The sequence below is a fragment of the Botrytis cinerea genome, chromosome 1 (genome assembly GCF_000143535.2).
Source record: "Botrytis cinerea B05.10 chromosome 1, complete sequence".
In the NCBI taxonomy this organism is placed as follows: Eukaryota; Fungi; Ascomycota; class Leotiomycetes; order Helotiales; family Sclerotiniaceae; genus Botrytis; species Botrytis cinerea.
In genome coordinates, this window is record NC_037310.1 from 2744026 (window position 1) to 2766593 (window position 22568).

General features: G+C 40.9%; 8 protein-coding genes across 14 annotated transcripts; 4 read left to right on the plus strand and 4 right to left on the minus strand.

Moving 5' to 3' along the window:
* Window positions 1–871: 871 nt before the first annotated feature.
* Window positions 872–2648, minus strand: BCIN_01g07860 (hypothetical protein). Its single transcript, XM_001561019.2, has 2 exons — window positions 2122–2648; window positions 872–2020 (listed from the first exon to the last, which is right to left on the minus strand). The coding sequence occupies exons 1-2, from the start codon at window positions 2467–2469 to the stop codon at window positions 1250–1252; spliced, it is 1119 nt and encodes a 372-aa protein (XP_001561069.2). The 5' UTR covers window positions 2470–2648; the 3' UTR covers window positions 872–1249.
* A 140-nt stretch (window positions 2649–2788) lies between these two features.
* On the plus strand, window positions 2789–3682 carry BCIN_01g07870 (hypothetical protein). 3 transcript variants are annotated; one of them, XM_024690716.1, is made up of 3 exons: window positions 2789–3006; window positions 3108–3278; window positions 3349–3682. In XM_024690716.1, the coding sequence occupies exons 2-3, from the start codon at window positions 3153–3155 to the stop codon at window positions 3418–3420; spliced, it is 198 nt and encodes a 65-aa protein (XP_024546483.1). In that variant the 5' UTR covers window positions 2789–3006; window positions 3108–3152; the 3' UTR covers window positions 3421–3682. The 3 variants fall into 3 exon arrangements, with proteins under 3 accessions (XP_024546483.1, XP_024546484.1, XP_024546485.1); XM_024690715.1 differs by having other exon boundaries at window positions 2789–2951; window positions 3065–3278; XM_024690714.1 differs by having other exon boundaries at window positions 2789–2951.
* Window positions 3683–3900: 218 nt separating this feature from the next.
* On the minus strand, window positions 3901–5428 carry BCIN_01g07880 (hypothetical protein). 2 transcript variants are annotated; one of them, XM_024690717.1, is made up of 3 exons: window positions 5240–5428; window positions 4572–5188; window positions 3901–4190 (listed from the first exon to the last, which is right to left on the minus strand). In XM_024690717.1, the coding sequence occupies exons 1-3, from the start codon at window positions 5317–5319 to the stop codon at window positions 4114–4116; spliced, it is 774 nt and encodes a 257-aa protein (XP_024546486.1). In that variant the 5' UTR covers window positions 5320–5428; the 3' UTR covers window positions 3901–4113. The 2 variants fall into 2 exon arrangements, with proteins under 2 accessions (XP_024546486.1, XP_024546487.1); XM_024690718.1 differs by having other exon boundaries at window positions 3941–5188.
* Window positions 5429–5731: 303 nt separating this feature from the next.
* On the plus strand, window positions 5732–9513 carry BCIN_01g07890 (hypothetical protein). Of its 2 annotated transcripts, XM_024690720.1 has the most exons (3): window positions 5732–5844; window positions 5897–6516; window positions 6669–9513. In XM_024690720.1, the coding sequence occupies exons 2-3, from the start codon at window positions 6126–6128 to the stop codon at window positions 8663–8665; spliced, it is 2388 nt and encodes a 795-aa protein (XP_024546488.1). In that variant the 5' UTR covers window positions 5732–5844; window positions 5897–6125; the 3' UTR covers window positions 8666–9513. The 2 variants fall into 2 exon arrangements, with proteins under 2 accessions (XP_024546488.1, XP_024546489.1); XM_024690719.1 differs by having other exon boundaries at window positions 5732–6516.
* Window positions 9514–9592: 79 nt separating this feature from the next.
* On the minus strand, window positions 9593–10361 carry BCIN_01g07900 (hypothetical protein). Of its 2 annotated transcripts, XM_024690721.1 has the most exons (3): window positions 10199–10361; window positions 10090–10146; window positions 9593–10012 (listed from the first exon to the last, which is right to left on the minus strand). In XM_024690721.1, exons 1-3 carry the CDS (start codon window positions 10262–10264, stop codon window positions 9887–9889), a joined length of 249 nt encoding a protein of 82 aa, XP_024546490.1. In that variant the 5' UTR covers window positions 10265–10361; the 3' UTR covers window positions 9593–9886. The 2 variants fall into 2 exon arrangements, with proteins under 2 accessions (XP_024546490.1, XP_001561064.1); XM_001561014.2 differs by lacking the exon at window positions 10090–10146.
* A 4324-nt stretch (window positions 10362–14685) lies between these two features.
* On the plus strand, window positions 14686–17868 carry BCIN_01g07910 (hypothetical protein). 2 transcript variants are annotated; one of them, XM_024690722.1, is made up of 9 exons: window positions 14686–15201; window positions 15323–15435; window positions 15538–16377; window positions 16439–16469; window positions 16521–16576; window positions 16631–16705; window positions 16756–16952; window positions 17023–17447; window positions 17530–17868. In XM_024690722.1, the coding sequence occupies exons 1-9, from the start codon at window positions 15124–15126 to the stop codon at window positions 17815–17817; spliced, it is 2103 nt and encodes a 700-aa protein (XP_024546492.1). In that variant the 5' UTR covers window positions 14686–15123; the 3' UTR covers window positions 17818–17868. The 2 variants fall into 2 exon arrangements, with proteins under 2 accessions (XP_024546492.1, XP_024546491.1); XM_024690723.1 differs by having other exon boundaries at window positions 16439–16576.
* A 103-nt stretch (window positions 17869–17971) lies between these two features.
* On the minus strand, window positions 17972–19572 carry Bcsps19. Its single transcript, XM_001561008.2, has 4 exons — window positions 19369–19572; window positions 19046–19304; window positions 18449–18969; window positions 17972–18360 (listed from the first exon to the last, which is right to left on the minus strand). The coding sequence occupies exons 1-4, from the start codon at window positions 19421–19423 to the stop codon at window positions 18269–18271; spliced, it is 927 nt and encodes a 308-aa protein (XP_001561058.1). The 5' UTR covers window positions 19424–19572; the 3' UTR covers window positions 17972–18268.
* A 150-nt stretch (window positions 19573–19722) lies between these two features.
* BCIN_01g07930 (hypothetical protein) lies at window positions 19723–21209 on the plus strand. The gene is made up of 2 exons (XM_001561007.2): window positions 19723–19926; window positions 20062–21209. Exons 1-2 carry the CDS (start codon window positions 19864–19866, stop codon window positions 20626–20628), a joined length of 630 nt encoding a protein of 209 aa, XP_001561057.1. The 5' UTR covers window positions 19723–19863; the 3' UTR covers window positions 20629–21209.
* The last annotated feature ends 1359 nt before the right edge of the window (window positions 21210–22568 follow it).

The window sequence follows — 22568 nt, forward strand, 5'->3', positions numbered from 1 at the left end:
TTCTGGTTGACCATCAATATTCCTACACTACTGCGCAGTCATATACTTTGAATCTTCCTTTCCACTCGAGCAATTCTTTGTGGTCTGTATGATTTTCTCCAAAACTCTGCCTTGGCCGGTAGCCAAGGCCATTTCTATCATAAGATGTGTTGTGCTGACTATCACAGCCAAACATTTCCTCTTTTCTTGATTGGAACGATATTATTTTTGTTTCCTGCAAAAACTCTACATTTTCAGCATCTCTGCAATTCGGAATGGTAGTCTTTCGTTATTGGATTCAAGTTTCTCAGCCAAATAGGGGGTAACGGCACTTTGGACATCTGTGATCATGTCCACGAAAAGCATAGCATCAATAGCTACAAAATCCGAGTGGATCAAGTCATCTGTATCGTCGCCTTATTAGACGAGCCAGCATTGTTGGCTGTGGCAACCACAGGACAACGACCCAGCACTTGAGCGGTGGTAGCGATGCAAGAGAAAGATCATTTGGACTCAACAGATTGAGAAAAGTACACTGCATTTTGGCCGCCTAAGCTGATCATGCTGCCAATAGAGTAGCTTTCATGACTACGTTCGCATGATACCTCCTTACCAAACCAAAAGCCCCTTTTCTACAACTTTTTCCAAGATATTGGCTCTTCACAGGCGCAACATCCGCCATCGGCTACATCGTTGCTCGTCAACTAACCCTTGACAAACCATCAATTTTAGCACCCCCCCCTTTTCCCCCAAACGCCGCCTCGATTTCGTAGCTGAAATAGCATCCATAGCTTTCTTCCCCCTCTCCAATCACGCGACTTTTGTTACTGGGTTCGTGTTCATATAAATAGTGGTCGGGGTACTCTTTGGGTTTGACTACAAGTTCCATTTTTGGGGCTAAATATTTTATAGTCAGTGTTGAATCTAATCTAGTTGACACTACAACGAAAGATCTTTTGGAAACATTTAAAGTACAAATAGTCATGCGGGTCAATGAATGTGCCAGCATCCAAAAAGGGCAGGCAATAATAAACGCTATTTAAATAAAGAGGTAATTTCATTTTAAGAAGTTATACCTAGGCTTGTTTCTGAGATTTCCCATATTTCCCTGTAATACGCAAACTAGATCAGACCATGTAGGAAAACCTACTCCTACGCCATATTTTTCTCCTATCCCTCGAGCCAAGTCAAAAAATTTGTAGTAATCACTGAAAATGAAACCTTCACGAACTCCCAAAAATCAGATTGTCAAGAACCAACCCATACCCACTCATCTCAATCCACCACTTCTGGCACTCTCCCCAACCCTAACGCTCTCATCTTCCTCCGCATCCTTATTCCTCAAGTTATCCCTACCTCTTCCAATGCTCACACTGGCCGTCGTACTAACACTCTCACTTCTTGGCCTGTTCAAGCTTGCATCACTTTGCCTTCTATCCCTTAACGTTCTCTCCAACTCTCTAATCTTCTTCTTCAACGCCTCATTCTCTCTCTTCACATTTTCTAATTCCTGTCTTTGAAGAGCTGCCTCCTCATATCTTGCTGTTGTTGGCACGCTTGTCGCACTGCCAACTTCACCCGCAGTACTACCGATTGTTGGTACATTGCCCGATGAATAATCACGATGTGGTAGCATACTAGGTCGTTGTTGGTGATAAAAATGCGAGAACTGGTCTGCATGTCCAAAACTGCCGCTCAATGGTGCGGGACTACTAGCTCCGGATCTGTGAATACCTGTGGAGTTTTGGCGACTGAGGGAGATAGCTTGAGGCAGTGAATCGACGCGTCGAGCGGCAGGAGCTGCGATTCCACTGGCCGTGCTGATACTACCTGCTGTGGCAGTAACGCTTCGGGTGGAAGTGCTGGAAGAAGTGCGGTGATGGCGACGGTGTGAAGGAATAGGGTGATTGGGTCCGGATAGGAGATGATTTGAGTTGTCTAACCCATCTGGATGGCCTGCGGAAGTGGACGAGGCATTTGAGACGACGGAGGCATTTTGAGCAGCACGAAGCATGCTCAGTTCGCGGGTTAATCGATTTACCTATCATAGCACCATAAAGATTAGTATATATGACCAGAATATAAAGCTTTCATTGTCTGAAAGATTACTAGACATTTGACAAACTGTCAGAATGTACATACGACAGCTTCTTGTTCCTTCTCCAGTTGTAGATGTAAGTCGGCAGCCGTCAAAGGCCTTGGGTGTCTTAACGGTCCAGGTCCCATTCCTACGCCGGTATTATCTCCTGAAGGAATTGTGCCAGTTGCAGATGTCAAAATATTGTTGGAAGGCGACATCAAAGGAGGTGAAGCTGCAGCGATAGTACTTTGGTTCGAAGGAAGGATGTTTAAGGGAGAAGTAGATAGATTATTTGGGGAAGCCATTGCTTGGGAAGTGCGTCGGGAAGGAGTACGAGATGTAAGACGTGGAGATGCTATAACCTCCTGAGGTCTTGGAGATAGAGGTACTGAGTTCAGATCTGGAGCCATCACTTTCACCGAAGTGAGCACGGAGTGGATTGTAGACTTTCGCGCGACGATAAATACACGTTTATGTATTGCTAGGTTTCAATAGTGCGGGACCATATTATACATAGGAGTAGAATTGAAATAGATTTGTAAATCAATTAGTTATTAATCTAACTGTAACAAAATCATAAGGCTGTAGCATTATTGCTGAGGACGGTTGGATAACGTATAATTTAGAAAGCTTGAGGCTAATCTTGGCATGTGGCTAGTGTCTTGTGGCTGACGCTCAATGCTTGTTACAATCACATGATCGTGCTTGTGTCTGGAGTAAAAGCCCCGAGTTCATGTCACGGTGAAGGATGAAGTGGGGGGCAACTTTCTCTATGACGTATGAAGCTTAGAGGGGTATATAGAAAAGGAGAAGCTTGGTTCTGTCAACTTCATATCCAAAACAACACACAATTTTACTATCCATCTCCCAAGCTCAATTCCTCTCCATCAATGTAAGTACACTTGTTCACTTATTGCATACTCGACCATCTGTATCAACTTGACGACGTCGGTGGTCCCTCGCTTCGTACAAGCTAATCCCTACCTCCTATTCTATGTTCCATAGAACAAATCTCAATCCATTCTTCAATGAAACTAATCCTCTATAGAACTGTCTAAACACACACACAAACACACACATACACACATACATCATGCCTGAGGGACGTCAATCACCACCACCCGAGACCCAGACCGGTGCTCAAAAAGATGCTCCTTCCAATGCCAAGGGAGTCAGCCAAGGAGGCAACAACCAACAAGACAGCAAATCTGATCTTGAGGTACGTAAATTTTATCCCTACTCGTTGAGAAAACAATAGACCAGATTCAATACTAATACATCTTTTCCAGAACCTCTCCTCAAACCCAAAGGGTCCTCTCGAGGATCACGCGAAGGAGACTCGCTCGAAGACTGAGAACTAACGACGATCGGATATGAGGGTGTTTGGGATAATGAATGGAAATATGTATATTAGTCGCACTTTCAAAGGAGGTGCACGCATCGATAAGATGTGAGATGAGATGATACCGTCATGAAATGTGAGGAGTTAATGAGACAATGAAATAAACTCATTATGAAGTAACTGTGGTGTGATGTTGTCTCACTTCTACTTTGAAAATGTGCGATGCGTATCAATAATTGCAATTGTAATGTAGACTCTATGGAGAAGTCAATCTTCATCCATTTTTTTTGTTTTTTTGAATCAGTGACCAAAGGAGCTCAGTATTCTCGGATGTGACCTGTATGCGGATCTAGCTATCCAAATCTCAACATTTTGTTAATTGCTGAGTTATTTGCTTTTTTGTTGGTGACATAATATACATCAGTGTCACAGTTTTCTGGCCAATTATGTGGACACAACGCTCACTTTCCACAAGAACTGCCAATCAGATAAAATAACATGACAACAGAGGCACGTAATTGTGGCGATAGATAAACTTATGATATTTAATTCGCAAATTGATCATTAACCTTCATAATTCCCCAACGCATCGCTTGCAAACAACCGTCCAACCTAATCTGATAATTCATCCCTAATATCCGTTTTCTGTAACCATTCACACCAATCCCAAAAATTGCCACTTTCATAGAAAAGATTAAAAAATCGAAAACGCTCATGCAAAGGATGACTTCTCAGATTGAGAATCGAGAGGTGCAACCTTGGTTGAGTCCACAACAGCTGCTGGATCAGCTGGTTAACAAACTAAGTCAGCAGGTAACTAATGATACAATTTGATTTTTATGACTAGAAACGAAATAAACATAAAGAAATCGATCTATTTGCAACATCCAGTGCAAGCACATTGACCTTCCGCACAGGGACAGTCTTTGCTGTCTCCACCACATTTGCATGTTGTCTTGTCGCTACCAGCAACCTTCTCCGTTTCGGCCTTGGGACAGGAGTTGCAGCTGCATTGACCAGGAGCGCAGCCACATTTCGAGGTGTTACCGTCGCAACCGCAAGTTGTTTTATCAGAGCCTGGAACCTTCTTGACATCGGACTTGCCACAGTCGCTGCATGCACAGGATCCAGGGGCACACGGACATTCTCCAGAAACTGAACCACACTTACAAGTTGTCTTCTCGGTACCAGGAACCTTTTGTGGGCCTTCCTGCTTCTTGATGTCTGCCAAACGACGAGCCTCAGCGTGGATGTCCTGGACTTGGCGAGAGGTTTGTGTGTAGAAGTTAACAAGCTTTTGACCAGTTGGTGTTCCGGCGGCCTTCTCGTAATAAGAAGTCAGTCCAGAAAGGAGGGAGCTAGCCTTTTGGCTAACACCATAAGATTGGTCAACGCCCTTGGCCTTCTCAGTGGCATTATACTTGCTGTCGAGACTGTTCAAGGTGGCGAGGAAGCGGCTAGATACTCCATGCTTTTGGTCTAGGTCGATAGCGCGTTGAGCAGCGGTGTCTCCAATGGTGTAACCATGGGCAAGATATTCTGCGATGATGCGGCTTCTTGGCTTCTCCTCCTGGGTAATATCGTCGCTATCACGTTGTTCATTGGAAGTATAATGGCTTCCATCATCCTCGTAGGATCCAGATGCACTTGTGACCTTAACTTGTGTAGATCCAAGTTGGGTGTTATCGAGTAACAAAGCAGTCTTGGCTGCGGTTTCCTTCTCAAATTGAACGGTGGCGTTTTGTGTTTCTCCGACGGATCCAACTTCAAGACTGATAATCTTTCCACTGATTTGATGTTAAAGTCTTGCAAAGGAAGAATGGAGGGTTGAAGCTCACCAGAAGCTGAAGAAGTCTTTGACTTCCTTCTCGCTGGTCTGCGAGGAGATGTTCTTGACGTGGACTGTATCAGCAGACATAATGAGGATGGAGGGTGATTTGTGGGTTTGTTTTATTATTGAATTGTGTGATTGAATTGTGTTGAGTGCAGAAAAAGCTGATGATTTTGGTAGAATTGTATCGTGGCTCTTTGAATGTATTTGTAGCATGCAATAGAATGGGAATTAGGGGGCGAAAAGTGGGCAGTTCAATATGACCAAAAATAAGAGGGGTAATTGCATACGTCACTGTGGCGTATGTGGCTTGTGTAGGACAGCAGTGTTGAGTTTGCCTTACATAAGCGGAAACACCCAATCGACGCTCATTGTCTATCCTTTGTGGTCTCTGGTAACCTGCTCCGTACTAGGAAGGTAGCCAAGGAGAAACAACTAGAATCTTCCTGCGATTGTTAGGATTTTATCATTTTGAATATCATCAGCGCGTGTGAAGTTTGGGATAGAATATTAGCATACGGGTACATGGTATCAGGGGAAGGAAGAAACGAGAGCGTAGTATTCAAGTAGTAACCTTACGTAACAGAATACTAATGACATGGGAAAGTGAGAGTAAGTGCTCGTCGACACGTGGTAGAGGTCTCTATTGACCTGGGAACGAAAGTACGTGAATAGAAAGTACATACCCCTTATCTTCTCTTATTCCAGGAAAGTACGAGGTAGGAAAGCATTGTTTGCCGGACTATCAACGTAGGAAAGTGCAATTGCGGGCAAGAGTGGAACAAGTAGGTTACAAGGCGGTTGCTTCATCAACATCACGAAACAGGACAACAAGTCATAACGCACAACATACTTCATTGCAATTCTAACACGCACCTTCAACGTTGCTCATTATGGTTTTTCAACTAGAGGTAGCTGCCGCGGAAGACGCAGATATACTTGCAGATATGCATCTCAACGCCTTCGCTCAAACGCCCTTGCAATGCACTCTATTTCCAACAGAAGACAGCCTTGCAGGCTTGCGTGAATGTCTCAAACAGGATGTCCTCCTAACTTTGAAAGAAGGAAACATTGAGAGAACCAATTTGGTAGTACGAGACACCGACGACATGAACAAAATCGTTGCAATAGCCAAGTGGGATTTACCAGAGAAGATCGCACGGGCTATTTGTCCTCTTGCTCATATATTCCCTCCAAAGGATGCCCGTGAGGACCTCATTAAAGAGTACAGTGCTGCGCAGGAATTTAATAAGATCAAGGTCATGGGTGATGCTCCATGCTATCGTAAGATTATCCCGATCTTGTTCACACTAGTAATTCCTCATAGCATACTCGGTGCTTGAGTAAGCACCAAAAAGTGTCTTTCTATTAGATCTTTCTGGCTTCATTTTTGGCTACGGATTGCATCCACCATTTCATCTGACAGCGCAAGATAGGTCTCACTTCAGTCATCACTCTGCCCAAATATAGGAGACGAGGAGCTGGAACTTTGTTGGTTAATTGGGGTCTATTAAAAGGGGAGAAAGAGAAAATTCCCGTATACTTGGAAAGTCCTATTTCTACTTTGTCTTTCTTTCGAAATTTGAGCTTCATCTCCGTGGATGATTTTTCAATATCCTTGCCCCGGAATCGAGCCTCCGCTTATATTCACAAAGAATCATGTATGATCCGAATATTTCGAGATTGTGATGTTAGAGAAGACGAAATGGACTACTGGGATTCAAGTCTCGATATCGAAAGTCTAATGATAGATTACGAAGCTGGTGTCAAACCTCAACTCGTAGTGCAAGCTATTTATGACCGCATTGAAGCATATCAAAATATACAACCATCTTTGTGGATTCACCTTCAACCCATTGAAGATGTTATGGCCTCAGCTAGAGATTTGTACAGGCGTTGGCCAGATAGATCTAATAGGCCACCGCTGTGGGGTGTACCTTTCAGTGTTAAGGACAGCTTTGACATTGCTGGGATACCCACTACGATCGGATGTCAAACTCTTGCATACACTCCTCACTCTTCATCACTAGTCTATCGACGATGTATCGACGCCGGTGCACTTTTTATTGGAAAGACAAACATGGATCAACTAGCTACTGGCATGACAGGTTGCAGATCTCCATTTGGCACTCTGCACTCGGTCCTCAGTCGACATTACGTTGTTGGTGGATCGAGTAGCGGTAGTGCCATAAGTGTTGCTGAAGGTTTGGTTTCATTTTCTTTGGGTAGTGATACCGCAGGCTCGATTCGAATTCCGGCAATGTTTAACAATATTGTTGGATTCAAACCTACCAAAGGAACTGTTTCGGCTCAAGGGGTTGCGCCAGCTTGTCTCCATCAGGACTGCGTTTCTTTTCTGGGTGTCACTTCTGAAGTCACTGAAAAAGTTTGGAGAGTATGTCAGGGGTTTGATAAAGAAGACTATTTTGCCAAGCCTCCACCATTCCAGATCTCACCACGAGTACATTCCGAGGATGCCAGAGATTTTGAGGATTCCTTACCACCATTCAAGTTTGGTACCCCACCCGACTCTGCGCTCGAGGTTTGCAGCCCCATCTATCAAAAGCAGTTCAAACTTGTAATTGCAATTCTGGAAGAGCTGGGCGGCCGGCGAGTGGCTTTAGACTGGACCCCCTTCGCATCCGCCAACGATCTTCTTTATGGCGGTACGTTCGTTCTGGAGCGACTTACAACACTACCTGATGGTTGGTTCGACAAAAATAAAGACACACTTCACCCAGTCATTCGCTCTGTTTTCGAAAATGCACTTGCCCGTAAGAGCACGGCCATTGATGTATTCAAAGATCTGCAAAAACAAGCAAAGTACAAAAGAATGGCCGAAGACATTCTCACGCTAGATGGTGATTCTCACGAATTAACCGTCATGGTAGTTCCAACTGCACCTTTTCACCCCACCATTGAAGAAGTATCGAAAGATCCCATTGGCATCAATGAAAAGCTTGGCGTCTTTGCTCATTTTGCCAATGTCCTGGACCTAGTAGCTATAGCGCTTCCTTGCGGGACTTATAGGGTTGAAATGGGTGATATGGAAATTTTGCCGTTTGGTGTTACGATCTTGGCAGGAACGGGATTGGATCGACATCTTTTGCATTTGGTTAAGAGATTAGAAGACCCGTTGAGAGATATTGAAGACGACTTAGGATCAAATACCTCGCTAGCAGGGACCGACGAAGATTCAACGAAAGATGATAGTTTGGAGAATACGGTAACCAACATCGAGACCGATACATTGGCAGAAGTTGAGGTAGATAAGGGGAAACCTTTCGAGAATAATGGAAACTTGAAGGAAGTGTTGAGAAATATCGAGGATGAAATGTTGAAAGTTCATTCGGACAATGATGAAGTAGAAGAAAATCTGAGAGACGCCGATGAGGACATGATGGAATTTGCGAAGGAAAACAGTTCCATTTAGAGGATGTTTCAATGACAACCAAACACTATCCGGTGGAAGCTGACGAGTATCATGGTATATTGCAAGAAACGCCAAAAGACTTTTCAAGAAGAAGTATCAAAGGTTGATGAGGCAGGGCTAAGTTCTTATCTTGGCTTTCGATAAGGACAAGGACCTAAGCCAGATACACATTTTTCGGATAGGTCATTCCAGTCTCGGCTTCTACTGACCAAGCCGGGCCTGTACAGCATTCTATTGACAATCCTGCAACGGCAGACAGCCTTGAAAGATTGATTGAGAGGGCTCAAAGAATTTGCGCTAAGTAGTAATTAAATAGATTGTTGTGGTCGAGATCTGAATATAATTACTACCTATGTGTCAATTCATTGTTGATATTCACATCCAATTGTCTCAGAGGCGGATTTTGGCCGCCAATTATATATCCAAATACCAATATCTGCACTCTGTGTTACACTAGACGAGACGCCACAATTCAGAATTTTCATTGAGCATGCAACCATTTTCCATATACAATTAGGAACTTGCGAATTGCGTCCGGCGCTCATTGGTTTTGAGTGAAACCTATATAATTCATTAACGGAAACAATAATCTAATATTTTGTTTCGCTCAAATAATAGTAGTGCTCTATGTATTATCATCCTCATCCAACACTAGCGCAGATGCTACCCTGATATCTTGATGACAATTGTGAGAAGAAAGGAGGGCTGCGGGTCTGGGGTGTATAGTTGACATGATGTTGGTCTAAACCTGGGAAAGCTTTATGATAATAGATCTAGCGGACTAATTTTCAATACACATACAATGATCTCATTAAAAATTGTGGTGAATATCTAACTTGGTGGTTTCAGGTCCGAGCCGAAGTTTTAGCTTTTATGGTAGGGCTGACTAGGTCACAAATCATGAATCATAAACATAAAGACGATATCTGGGATTAAAACGAAGATTAATGCTTTGAGATAAAGTGTATTGAGTTCCTTCCTCTACCATACGAACGCTGTAAAGCATATTGCTACGTTGAATTCCATTGAAAATAACATATCACCGCTAAAGAAATCCATAAACAACAAATAACAAACATTTCCCCATCGATGACACAAAATTCAAAGTCTTTCAAGTCACCCGCCCTCCGATAAGATTTTCTTGCGTCTCCCCCTCATCCATACGGGTGCTGTCTCTTGGCTCGTCTCAATCAGTGAGGGCACAATTTACCGCGCCTCCATTCACTTGAGCCCGAGTCCCACAAGTGCACCATTGACCCCATCGACAACGGGCTCGAACCCCAAAGGACCCAAAAGTGTCCACAAGATTTGGCGTGCTCGGAGAGTGGTTGATGTAGATGCCACCCCCTAGATTCACTAGCGTGTTAGCGAGGTTTTCTGGTTGTGCATTGCAAGAACGAGCGACTGCAGGGGTGTAGACTTGCATCATGTTTGTCACCATTTTGGATGACTTGGGAGTTGTTGTTCTCGCCCGCGGTATTCTTTCGCGGTTCTCAGTATTTGAAAAGTGTGAGTATGCTAATCAAGACTTACAGCGATAGGAGCCGCAATAGCGAGTGGGAGAACGATTGCTGCGATGACGAATCTTTGGATATACATCTTGAGGTGCTGGGATAATTTGGTTGTGACAATACTTGGCTATAAAGTAGGAGGCTCTATGGTTCGTGAGATTGAGTAGACTGGGTAGAAATAATGCCATTAAGAGGGGCTCTTTATATGCTCTTCTCCCACGATTGTCGCATGATGAGCCAGGTTGTCATTTTCATCATTCAGCTTTCACGAGGTCGATCAAATAAGGGTCAACTATAATGATAAACTCCACGAGGAAAGGGGACGCGATACTATCAAATCTTTGCACGTTCAACGTAGAAATAATGGCGTCAAATAACGGGGCTCTGAGGACATCCCACATGGGTTTATGGAAGAATGATGGAACCGCTATTGTGGTATTGGGTGACATCAAAACAATCAACTCGCACCGGCGATCTGAGGCTTTAATGAAAATGGTTTCAAAGATTCTGTGCATCCATTGAATTAATCAAACATTGCTGGCAAAACTTGCTGATATATTTATCTCAGGTAATGTGATGTACCGCCAAGACGATACATCACCTTGTTGAGAGATGTTAACTGGGTAGTTGAACCACTTGAGCGATCATTTTCTGGTGAACGTTGAAGAATATTGTTAACACTGAAGTCTGACAAGGTGATAGTGATAGATCATTCCTAGAATAACCATGCCACGAGCAAGGGCCAAATTTGACTTGGTGAGAGGAATCTCGACCGCAAAGAGGTATGTATCGGCTTGGAATTTTCGGCCATTCCGTACCGACGTTACACTCATGTTATCGGCTGGCAGTACTATTACAAGCCGAAATGAATACACGGAGAAAATTCGCAAAACACGAGAAAATTTGAAGATGGTAATTGTACAAGGCTATTTCAGATTTTTCGAGTGTAAAGAACATCCCCGATCAAGATTGACGGACCAGGCTCCGGTCGACCTGTCACAGCATCATAAATTAAGACGAATAATTCTCCAGTACACCCCCAAAAAGACCGTTTTCTTGAATGCTGATAAGAGTGATCGAGATTCGCTAGGGAGTGAAAAACTCATAGGGCGAAGGAGGAGCCGGAGATATCTCTCGGCTAATGTCTACCCACGGCTCAATCCAATAAACAGAATGTAATGTAAGAGTTTAGGCCCCGGCTTATCGCACACTAAGCGAAAACACAGCAAAAACCTTCATTTATTCAACTTTTTAACTATATAAAATTTCAATTAATATATGAATTGAATTATTCAAATTTATAGAAATAGTAAATAATAATTGAAATTATTTGAAAAAATGAATAGATTATTTTTAATATTTTTTTTAGAAAGAGTTGTAAGATTTCAAAATAATAATTTCCAAAATTTTCGAAAAAATCGATTTTTTTGTATAGGAAAAGTGTTATATGTAATAAATTTTGAAAATTTTCAATTTTGAAAATCTGAAACTTTATTAAAATAAAATACTTAAAAGATCTATTTTGTTTTTAAGATATTATATATAGTTATTTTCTATATATGAAATTTTTAGATCACTTTTTCAATTATTAAATAAATTATAAAAGAAATTAGTTTATATAAGAAAACGATTTTTTTGCAGGGATTTTGTTACGAAATAAGGTGGTGTGCGATAAGCTGAGGCCCTAACTCTTACAAATTAAATGAGATGCGATACGGAATCATAAAATTTGCGCATAATCTCCATGCCATGCTAGTTCAGCTGTACGCCCCCGCTGCTGATGCTGTTGTCGTTATGACGAACGTTTGATGTAGCAGGACAATTGTAGCCATACAAAGGATTAGCGGGGATGAATGGCGTGGCGGAGATATCTCCTGCTTTTTCGAAAGCGTAACTTAGTAGTATTTTTGTCTGTCTCTAAGGTAGGTAAGATTATATAGCAAAAAGAACATATATTCCATGAAAATCATACCTAACATATAAATATCTATCGAAAGTATCTTCCCATTTTACTCTATTTCTAGCCGGATTCCTCCTCCATCTGTGACGAAAATTTGCACTCTGTGTACAATCCAAAATATCTTAATTACCTACCTTGTATACCTCGTACGCCTAGTACGACCACCCCGCCTGGGCAGAAGTCGTGTTCCTGAAAAACAGCTTTAGATGCTGGTTCTGTGTAACTAATTGTATGACATTGTGATGTCACCGATATTCACTTAGTTCTTGCTTTCATTCGTTATAAAGTCCATTAAAATGTCTTTATCATTGACGATAAACCCTCAAAGAAGTCAAAGCAATCAAAGAAGGTAAAGGAATTAACATAGTTTATCAGCGAGCGGATCATATCATTAAGCGAATTACTTTTATTTCAATTTATATCTTCAATTCTATATTATTCAATAACAATTGAATCAATTGATTGAAATTATTAAAAATCTAATAATCTAAAATCTATTATATTATTTTGATAGATTCTTACATTATAACCTATCTTTTCGTATTTACTACAATATCGATTAAAAGATGATTCCCTATTAGAATTCCCCTCTTTTTAATACTTGTTGTATTGAATTTGAATATCAATCTCTTACTAAAATAATATATCAAAAACTTCTTATTCAATAAACACTCCTCCTTAATATAATTGAGTTTTTTTCACATATCGACACTTACTTAATACCTCATTTACTATCCAAAATATACAATTCTCTATACTTAAAAGTATATTTTCATAAACTAATCTCTCTATACTCTTAACTAGAATTAATACAGTTTCAAATATAAATATAGAAAAGCTTAATTGATAACAAGTTATTCAAGATTTAATTAATATTAATTAAGAAAAAGCTTCTATTAGATTATAAAAGGTTTGAAAGATCTATTGATTTAAATCGAAAAAGAGAGAAATAAATATACGAATTCGAATATCTAATTTCGAAAATACAACTTCAGAATTAAATAGAATTAAACCTATTCCTCGAAACCCTACTTTCATATTTTGAAAAATGATTGATTTCTTATATACAATTTTAAAAACTATAAAAAATTCAACCTTCGAAATATACTTAATATATATCTTAATAAAAATATTAATTTGATTCTCATATAAACATTTCAAATTACTAAAATAGCCAATATCAAATAACTAAATTAAATAACTTAAATATAATAATAAACATAAATATATAATATCATTCTCTTTATAATATACTTAAAAAACTATTGATTTATAACTTTTATATTTATTTAATATTAATATTCAATATTTACTCTTTCTTTGATTCTTAATATACTTATTAAAATATTTCAATTATTCTAAACCTATCTTATTATTCGTTTATTTATTAGATATAAATTTAATAATCTATTCTATAAAAAAATCGATTTCGATATACCAATTGAAAAAATAAACCTATCCTTAAACTATTAAAAATAAAAAAATAATTTCACCCTCTCCATTTCCATATATTATTACTATAACTCATTCTCGATTATCTAACTATATTAATTTACTTCTATTATATTTCTCAACACTAATAATAACCATTACTACATATATAATCCCTATTATAAAACCTATTTTATTGAAATTATAAAAATCTCCATTCAAAATACCATATTTCACTCGCATATTCACAACTAATTAAAACCATTTTTCAATAAACTTAAAATCCTCATAAAAAGCTCTTTGAAAATCATAAACACAACTAAAACGCATCTTTAATTCAATTCAACATTTTACAAATCAATATACCCAAAACTTCCCAATACATTTCACACCCTTCAATTCAAAAATATAATTTGCCATATCTTCCACATTCTTAAATTTAAATAGAAAACCTCTCAAATCCATATCAAAAATATATTGAATAATAATTATTTCTTCTAATTCTATAAGATTATAAAAATTAGCTTGAATTTCAATACAAAAAGCAAAACCACTCATTCTACAATAAAGTGATATATAATAATAAATTATATAGTTTGACAGCTTTTCGAATACTAAGTTTTTTATCTTTTTGAATAGCTTCAATAACTAAGATTATTCGGACTTCTTTATTATTTGATTGCATTTCAATTGATTGATAAAACGCATATTGAAAGAGAAAGGTGTAAATTGAGGTAAAAGTGATCCGCTCGGTGATATGATCCGCTCGCTGATAAACTACGTTAGTAGATCAATAGGAACTATTCAAGCTCGCCTCCTCGCCCCTCTCGCTATTTGCAATTTGTAAGCTTATTCATTGCTTACATAATGGAACAACAATATGCCCTTCCATTGGATAATCTTCGAACAAATACCTTCGGAGGCGGACATCATTACCGGTGATGTTGGACTTGATCATATCTCCCATTTTGTTTGATCGCAGGCTTTGATCGGAGGCATCTCCACAGAATTCAGATCCCTCTCATACAACCTTGCAATTTTGAATAATAAATAAGATAGACGATTGGCCAATACGTTTTTGTGATGCAATTTACACATAGTAGTCGTCGCTAAATCCCGAATACCATCACATCTTTCTTTTGACAAAGCAAATACAAAATTCATCATTGTTTTTGTGAAGAAGAATCACTTTCGCATATCATTATACATGTTCTCATCATTCGGGTCAATTTTTTCGAAAAAGCAACCCTGAGTACTAGGTACCCGGTGTCTCTAAATGATCCAACAGCCACCGTGGATAACGACAGTGGCAGCAATATCGACAATATCATCAGCATCAAATATAATTAGGTTATCCAGCAATGGTTCCATAATAGGCAGTCCAAAAAACATATTTCACAGAAGTTATTTTGCTATGCTCTATCCTCGCTGAGCCGACCGGAAACGAATGCGCCACACATCTGAAGGGATACGATAAAGCATCTGTTAAGAACACATCATAATATATAATCCGTTGCACCTACCGAAACCCTCCGCGGCGAAAGAATCAAGTTCCAATGAACCAAGACTCGGCATCTAGTTCCACTCTTGGAGCAGCTCCAGTGCGAAAGGACAGAGGACCGATCGCGAGCCAGGTTGGTGTTTTCCCTTCACCACTTTCATCATACATATTTTCTAAAAGACGCCTAATGCTATAACATGTGAACACATTGTGTTACGATATTGCCAAAGGGAACTGACGTTTAACTTCTCAAGGCTTGTGATGTTTGTCGACAACGGAAGCAGAGATGTGACGAGAATCGCCCAAAGTGCGGTCTTTGTACACGCTTGAAGATAGAGTGCAACTATAGGGAGCCAGTGCCGACAAAGTAAGTGTTACAAAGCATATAACGGACTATTTGATACTGCGAGCGAAATTTGAACTGTTCTAGTCTTCTCATCTGTATTGGACCTGACTGAGAGCGTCATAGGAAAGACAAAACCATGGTTGAAATCCTGGATCGAGTGAAAAATATAGAAGTTATGCTCGAGCAATTTCCTCAAATCGCGACGGGCATTGCAGAGCTTAAGCAAAGTCAGACGCCACTTACCCATTCATCATTGAACAACCCTCTTAGCTTCAAAGCCGAGGGACACACGTTCGCGACCACGTCCTCACACCCAAACGAAACAATTACAGGCCGAATGCATACAAATACTATATATCCTCACTATACTGCGTCTCATAAGATTCTGTTATGGCCAGCTATACAGCAACTTCTTCTAAAAGCTGCGCCGTCAAGCAATGTCAATGGCAAATTTCTGGAAAGGGGGCCAGTGTTCATGGTTAGAACACAGGCCTCAAGACCCCCGTTATCCTTAGATGTAGATCTACAAGAGAGACCGTTTGTGGGCATGCAATCTTTGGCGAGTAGAGTTGTTGGGGGCTCGCGAACAACATTTCCGGGCTTGATCCCCGAAGCTATGCATCAACTGGCGGTGTCTTATTTCGATACGTTCAACTTTCTATACCCTTTCATGGATAGACAAACTTTCTTTTCTGAGACTCTAGCGAAAGTGATGTCTGAAGGATTCGATGGAGATATGGAATCCGTTATTGCCTTGCTAATATTCGCGCTTGGAGAAGTAGCGCTTGAAGGATCCTGCGGCTCTCCTGTCGATATCTACCAAGCACGGCCCAGTGGCATCAGAGGCGGGTCGGGGTTATCTAAACCACCAGGAGTATCCTTTTTCAACGAAGCGATGAAAAAGATTGGTTCTGTCTTGACAGAATGTAATCTTGAAAATGTGCAGATGTTTTGCCTGACAGCGTGCGTTTCCATTTCAATCGATATGAGCTTTTCGAACTCGACTAATTCAAACTTGACCTAGACTATATTACCAATCCTGTTACCGCCATCTGGTAATTATTTGAACCAAAAACTTGAACGATTGGCAGTTGATGTAATCGTAGGAATTTTGGAGGTCGATGGTTTCTGCTTCATCAGCATGTGATATGCTCATCACATCGTCAGCACACCAACCCCCTCGATAACTTCTCAATACCTTCTGACCGAACTATAGGGACAGCTTTGACTGGAAATCACCGAAAGGCGACCTTATTAAACGTGCGTATTGGCATTGTGCCACCATGGAAACGTGAGTGATTTGATACTTCAATTTCTCTTCATTCTACTGAGAAACAATAGGACTTTACACCTCGATATAGATTTGCCACTCACCTCTATGATGAATCTCGAGATGCACATTGAGATGCCACTTTTTCCCATGCCATTTTGTGAAGACGATTTAAAGGGGGACCGGGAATCCAATTGGCAAGCACATAGTTCTTCAGTACTAGCATTACGAAGAATTTGCGTGCAGATGCAGAACGGGATCTCTGAGAGTAAGCACACTACTCTTTAACTGAATTTCTTTTTTTTTGTTTTGGATAAGACTGACTTCTTCAACCAAAGTGTCCAAGATGGACGCTAACTCTTCTTGCTCGGAAGGTTACACCTTCTTAACCGCAGCTGGAGTACGACAACTGGCATCCCAGCTAACTCAATGGCGTGGCCTACTCCCCAGTGCACTTCAATGGGTAGAAGATGAACCCGCCAGCTTCCCTTATGTGCAAACGCCTGAACGAGACATCGAGAATATCGATCCCAATTTCACATCTCCAATGTCACAACAGAGTTACCGTCCGGTTCTCTTCTCCACCGACATCGACGAGGAACCGGTTAGATATCCTTATGCATATGACATACAAGTGGCTACACTTAGAACTAGATACTATTATGCCAAATACATGGTTTATCGACCTTTTGTGTATAAGGTATTACATTCTCCGGAATTGGTAACGCCAGAGGATGCCCAAAATGTCGCGGAATGTCTACGAGTATGTTATCTCTACCTTTGTCTTTCCTACTTTCCCTTTCACCATTACCTTGATCTTCGCCCCTATTAACAATACCCCCTAGTCCTGTCTTATGTGGCCCATTCTCCTGTCACCCCCATCCCGTTGCAAGCGTCTAATACCCTACCTCTTCACCTGGTCTCAGATATTCCTTAGCATCTTAATCATCGTGCATCTCTCCAAAGGAAACATGATGCTGAAGGATATTTGTGATAACATGTGTGGGGAGCGATACCATGCAGAGATTGATGAGACTGTGAGGCTAATGTTGGATTGGATTCGAGACTTGAAAGATGCTGAGGATCCAATTGCGATCTGGTGTTGGAGTGTGTTGAAGGGCATTTATTGGTAGGTCCTTTATTCACAATTAATATCAACACTCGTCGAGAGTGGGTATGTGCGACGGTTGGGAAGAGATTTGGAAAAACACGTCTCCAAAGTCTAGGTGTGGCTCGGGGATTACGTATGCCGCAGTGAACGAAAGGGAAATGAAGGAAGCGGCCGCGTGTTTATTTATTATGTGGCGGAAATTATCTAGGAAGGAAAGTATGTATAAATGGATGATGCGATGCCATAACGATGTTACGATCATGAAGAATGTAGAATAAACATGGAAATCTAGTAGTTAGACGATAATCGTCAATTAAGAACAGAAATTTGGCCAGAATACAAAATGTCTATCGCATTACATGTCTCAAACCCAACAGCCCCAACAAAAACCCCAATGCATCAGCTCACCACAGACAGCATACAGCCTGTGTAACATACAGCTTGTGTAACATGCAGCTTGTGTAACCCGGTGATCACAACTTTGACTCCTTTCTTCGTACGAATGTATCGTCTAGTAAATAATCGGGGTATCTCTTTCCTCCGGCCATTCCTCCCGGGTGCCTCCCTATTTGGACTCGGTTAGTAAAAATAACTTAGCGAGGGTGAATGAAATGGGTCCGGAAAACGAAGGATTAGGAAATAATCAAACGTACAATTCCCTCCGTCAATAACCAAGACTTCACCATTGACAAAACTTCCTGCATCGCTGAATAAGTACACAGTTCCATCTGCAATTTCCTTTACTGTGCCATATCTGCCCAATGGATTTCTTCTTTGCGCATCCCCGCTAGCTTCGCTCTCCTTATCGCCCAGTCTTGCCATTCCCTCCGTTCCTTCTATGGGTCCTGGAGTGATCACATTACTAGTTATTCCCCTTGGACCGTATTCCAATGCGGCCGTTGCAGAAATAGCATCGACGCCTGCTTTTGCTGCTGCTGCGTGTCCCTGAAGTGCCATTCCTGTAAAATGGAATGTGGCGGAGATGAAAATAATGCGACCTCCCGTGTTGGGGTTAGAAGCTTTGTTTGGATGGGCAGAGGCGGATTTTATGAGGTGTGGGAGAGTAGCTTTGAGGGTGTTGAAGGAACCGAGAGTGTCAATTTCGAGGACAGTTCGGAAAGCGTTCGAGGAGAGACCTTCGAGGGGTGAAATGAAATTTCCTGCTGCTCCGGCGCTGTTGGAGTGGTCATGTATTAGAATACGCCATCAATGAAAATGAGGGAAAGGGAAATAAGGATAAGCAATCGTACATAACGAAATCAATGCCTCCTAATTCCTTCACACATGTCTCTACCGCACTGTCCAAACTCTTTATGTTTCTCACATCAACACCGCCAATTCCAATGACTTTCGATCCGGGACGTGCAGTTGAAATGGATTTGGCCATGGATTCAGTCTTGGATGGATTGCGTCCGATAATACACGCGTTGGCGCCCAGGTGAACCATTGCGCGCACTTGAGCGGAACATATCGTACCTGCTCCGCCAGTACAGAAGACGACTTTGTTGTCTAAAGGATGTACGGTTAGTCTATGCAATCAAAGCAAACCGTGCCATCTATTCGAAGTCCATACCAAAGATGCCATTCCGCCAGACATCGGAGAGATATTCTGATCGAGGTAGAGCCATGTTCGTTTATATCTCGAGGATCAAAGGTGTATGTATTTGTAAGTTCGAGACGGAATTGCTGATGTAGATACTTATATTTGTTTCGATAATTAAGTCCTACGTACACAACAGTTTATCATCAATGGGAAAACACACGTTATTTGAATTACTGAGCCAAAGTGAGACATGACCGACCTTCGTAAATCCGGGGTCTCAAGCCTCGGTACGGCTATCCATTAACAAGTTCCGGGGCTAAGATTTGATTACATAATATCGCAATTGATCAATTGAAGAAAATGACGGCGGAGTTCCCTTAGTTCGGTACTTCTATTTCCGCTAAGCTGATAGAATACCTAACCAAATCAACAACTTAGATCCCACTTTATCCATCACACTGTTTTTGTGTATTGGACAACCCTTCAGTGAGAACTTATCTGAGAGGGCTATTAATCACTGACAAGATGTATACAAAGACTGTTTCGACTTTGAAGTTTGTGGGATCGATTTCCCTTGGCCTACTTACTGTAAGTTGCTTGCATCACCCCACTACAGCTCGTCATTCCAGACCTTACACCTTGTCTATTTCCATTAATCTATTCTCATCTTCTATCCTCCCAATCTATTGTGAATGCAACAGACTGACAATCAATGAAAAACAGGGCGTTTCCTATACCCTTTCATCCCTCACTATTCCTGCCTTCCTGACCCTCCCGTCCGCCACTCTCGCATCTCGTTCCTACAGCTCCCTGACTACTCTCGCCACAACACATACTCGGGCGCTTACATGGATTTCATCATGGTCTTTCCTTCTCGCCTTTTATTTCTCACCGCGAGGACAAAGACATCCATATCTCCTCTGGACCTCGCTCTTCGCTGCCTCAAGCTCAATCGTCGATAAACTCATCCCGCTTGCTATAGGCTCCACAGGTCCAAGACGCATTGCACAGAAGAAACGATCAAAGAAGCCTATGAGCCCCAGACAAATGGATGCAAGTTACGAGGTTTTGAGCAAGAGCGCGAGAGATTATGAAAGTGCGGGGTTGGCGAGTAGTGAGGAGGAAATGGATGATAATGTCAACGGAGAAGAAGTGAGAGAGGAGATGGAGGGCTTCATGGCCAGCCAAGTCGTCAGGACTGTAGTCGCTGGCTTGGGCTTTGCGATGAGTGTTGTGGGTATTTGGGGAGATGGAGGTTTTACTGAGGTCGTTTTTGTGGATGTTGTGTAGCTGGGGATGAGATGGGTTGAGAGTACGGTTACGAGGAATGCGATATGAGGTAAATACAACGAATTATATGATATTGACGAAAGACGAGGCGTAACTTTGATGCGAGCTCTGGGTTAGCCCTGAAGCTTGTAGGATGGGATGGGTCGGGTGGTTTATAGGCGCGATGGGGCAGCAAACAATAAATTCCCATTCTTTCATTATGTATCGATGTTGAAACCTCTTTATTGACTGCAAAATTTGCTTCTGTCTCAACGTTTGAATTCTGGGCTTCTCTGTCTAGTAATCCGACAATGACCTAAGAATTGGACCTGTCTGTTGTTTCAGTATACTACGAACATTCATGAAAACTTGATATTGAAGGCAACGACTTTGAAATGCACTTTTTTTTTAAATGTTACTACCGTTCTTCATCCCCTACATCTCTATATCACTTTTCTGTAGAGTAGTTATCTCAAACCATCTCTACAGTATACATTTCCAGACTTTTGAACTCCGAGATTCCTTCAAATATGTGAAGACTTATATTCTATATGTAAAGACTTAGCAAATTACTTTCACACCCCCTAAATATCATTTAATTACTCTTGTTCCCTAAAATTTAGATTTGTTTTATTTCTATACTCTTCGAATTCTATAGTGGAATGAGCAGATTCTATAGTGAGAAGATGGATTCTATAGTAAGCAGTAAAATAGTCGAATTCTATAATGAGAAGATAGATTCTGATATGGAATCTCAGAGATATAAGAGTAGTCAAATCGCTTTTGAGGGGTACGAGAGCGATCCATTATGTATGTATGTAAACAAATAAATATAAAAATGGAACTCTCTTCTGGCTTTCTATATGATTGATACCTTTATTCTTCCTTATAGTGACTCGATGAAGTCGTGTGTAGTAGTAGTGATTTCGCAATACTGCTTAGAAACGTTCTTTACTTAGAAGTATTGTATGAAAGCTTGCTCTATGTATGTCGCGTGTGATACCTTGCTCGTTGTATACGAATAAATCTAATAAGGTTATAGTTTGGATTCATCTAGGCGCAGTATGTCGCAGTGGTAATCTGTCAAGTATGAATATAGGGACCCCGATACTTTATAGTATAGTTTGACACGCGGTGATTTTGGATTCGTTATACAACTAAAAGATTTGATCAGTTATGGAAACCGTACTCATGCTGAGTGTTGTTTTGGCTTAGATATCAAAGCTCATATTGAATCATATAATAGTACGGACTATAAGACACTATGAGTGGTGTAGGGGTAGATGGAATTGATTGTAAAGTGTAAAGGGAGAGGGAGACAGTAAATTGGAGAGGGCGTCTGTTAATCGGCGAGTTTACTTCATATAAGCTTTTGGGGGAGGAACGAATGATCAAAGAGATGCTAATGTGAAATGCATAGAATTTGAAGGGGTATGCTAATGATGAACGGTTTGAGTGGTGGCTTTGGCCTTAATGAAACGGCTTGCATCGTCCACAACCGAGAATAGAATGCGGGTGAAAAGAAGAGGATGGAAATCCGAATTTTTTGAATATGAACTGGATAGGAAATCCGGTTTCTACGGGTGCTGAGTTTGAGAAAAGCTTCTCAATCAAAAGTATGAGGCGAGTACGTTTTGTGATTCTCACAAATAAATAATTGTGCATGGAGATTGTTTTTTTTTTCTCTCTTCCGATAAAATGATGATAAAATTGAAATTCTATTATCATAATATATGGAACAAGCCCATTTTAACTTTCAATGAGAATACACGCACAATAACCCAAGACCCAATGATAACCTATGGACAAGAATCTGACTCCAAATCACAATGTTCAGACAAGCTGCGATTCTCATCGCCCCCAAATATCAAGTTTCAGCCCAGCATAACCCTCAATACCGTATTCGAATTATCCATCTCGCAAGGCAATGAACCAGATCGCCAGAATTATGAACATAGATA

Excerpts from the sequence above, each read along its gene's own strand:
- BCIN_01g07900 (XM_024690721.1), bottom strand. The coding sequence starts at position 10,264 with ATGTATATCCAAAGATTCGTCATCGCAGCAATCGTTCTCCCACTCGCT. Across the intron at positions 10,147-10,198 it reads CTATTGCGGCTCCTATCGCT|AATACCGCGGGCGAGAACAA; the intron begins GTAAGTCTTGAT and ends GAACCGCGAAAG. Across the intron at positions 10,013-10,089 it reads AAAATGGTGACAAACATGAT|GGGGTGGCATCTACATCAAC; the intron begins GCAAGTCTACAC and ends TAGTGAATCTAG.
- BCIN_01g07930 (XM_001561007.2), top strand. The coding sequence starts at position 19,864 with ATGTATACAAAGACTGTTTCGACTTTGAAGTTTGTGGGATCGATTTCC. Across the intron at positions 19,927-20,061 it reads TTTCCCTTGGCCTACTTACT|GGCGTTTCCTATACCCTTTC; the intron begins GTAAGTTGCTTG and ends AATGAAAAACAG.
- BCIN_01g07860 (XM_001561019.2), bottom strand. The coding sequence starts at position 2,469 with ATGGCTCCAGATCTGAACTCAGTACCTCTATCTCCAAGACCTCAGGAG. Across the intron at positions 2,021-2,121 it reads AGAAGGAACAAGAAGCTGTC|GTAAATCGATTAACCCGCGA; the intron begins GTATGTACATTC and ends GTGCTATGATAG.
- BCIN_01g07870 (XM_024690716.1), top strand. The coding sequence starts at position 3,153 with ATGCCTGAGGGACGTCAATCACCACCACCCGAGACCCAGACCGGTGCT. Across the intron at positions 3,279-3,348 it reads ACAGCAAATCTGATCTTGAG|AACCTCTCCTCAAACCCAAA; the intron begins GTACGTAAATTT and ends CATCTTTTCCAG.
- BCIN_01g07880 (XM_024690718.1), bottom strand. The coding sequence starts at position 5,319 with ATGTCTGCTGATACAGTCCACGTCAAGAACATCTCCTCGCAGACCAGC. Across the intron at positions 5,189-5,239 it reads AAAGACTTCTTCAGCTTCTG|TGGAAAGATTATCAGTCTTG; the intron begins GTGAGCTTCAAC and ends ACATCAAATCAG.
- Bcsps19 (XM_001561008.2), bottom strand. The coding sequence starts at position 19,423 with ATGGCTCTACCTCGATCAGAATATCTCTCCGATGTCTGGCGGAATGGC. Across the intron at positions 19,305-19,368 it reads CTGGCGGAATGGCATCTTTG|ACAACAAAGTCGTCTTCTGT; the intron begins GTATGGACTTCG and ends TACATCCTTTAG. Across the intron at positions 18,361-18,448 it reads GGTTATTGACGGAGGGAATT|GGAGGCACCCGGGAGGAATG; the intron begins GTACGTTTGATT and ends GAGTCCAAATAG.
- BCIN_01g07910 (XM_024690722.1), top strand. The coding sequence starts at position 15,124 with ATGAACCAAGACTCGGCATCTAGTTCCACTCTTGGAGCAGCTCCAGTG. Across the intron at positions 16,706-16,755 it reads CATTGTGCCACCATGGAAAC|GACTTTACACCTCGATATAG; the intron begins GTGAGTGATTTG and ends GAGAAACAATAG. Across the intron at positions 16,953-17,022 it reads GCAGAACGGGATCTCTGAGA|TGTCCAAGATGGACGCTAAC; the intron begins GTAAGCACACTA and ends CTTCAACCAAAG.
- BCIN_01g07890 (XM_024690719.1), top strand. The coding sequence starts at position 6,126 with ATGGTTTTTCAACTAGAGGTAGCTGCCGCGGAAGACGCAGATATACTT. Across the intron at positions 6,517-6,668 it reads GGGTGATGCTCCATGCTATC|GTCTCACTTCAGTCATCACT; the intron begins GTAAGATTATCC and ends AGCGCAAGATAG.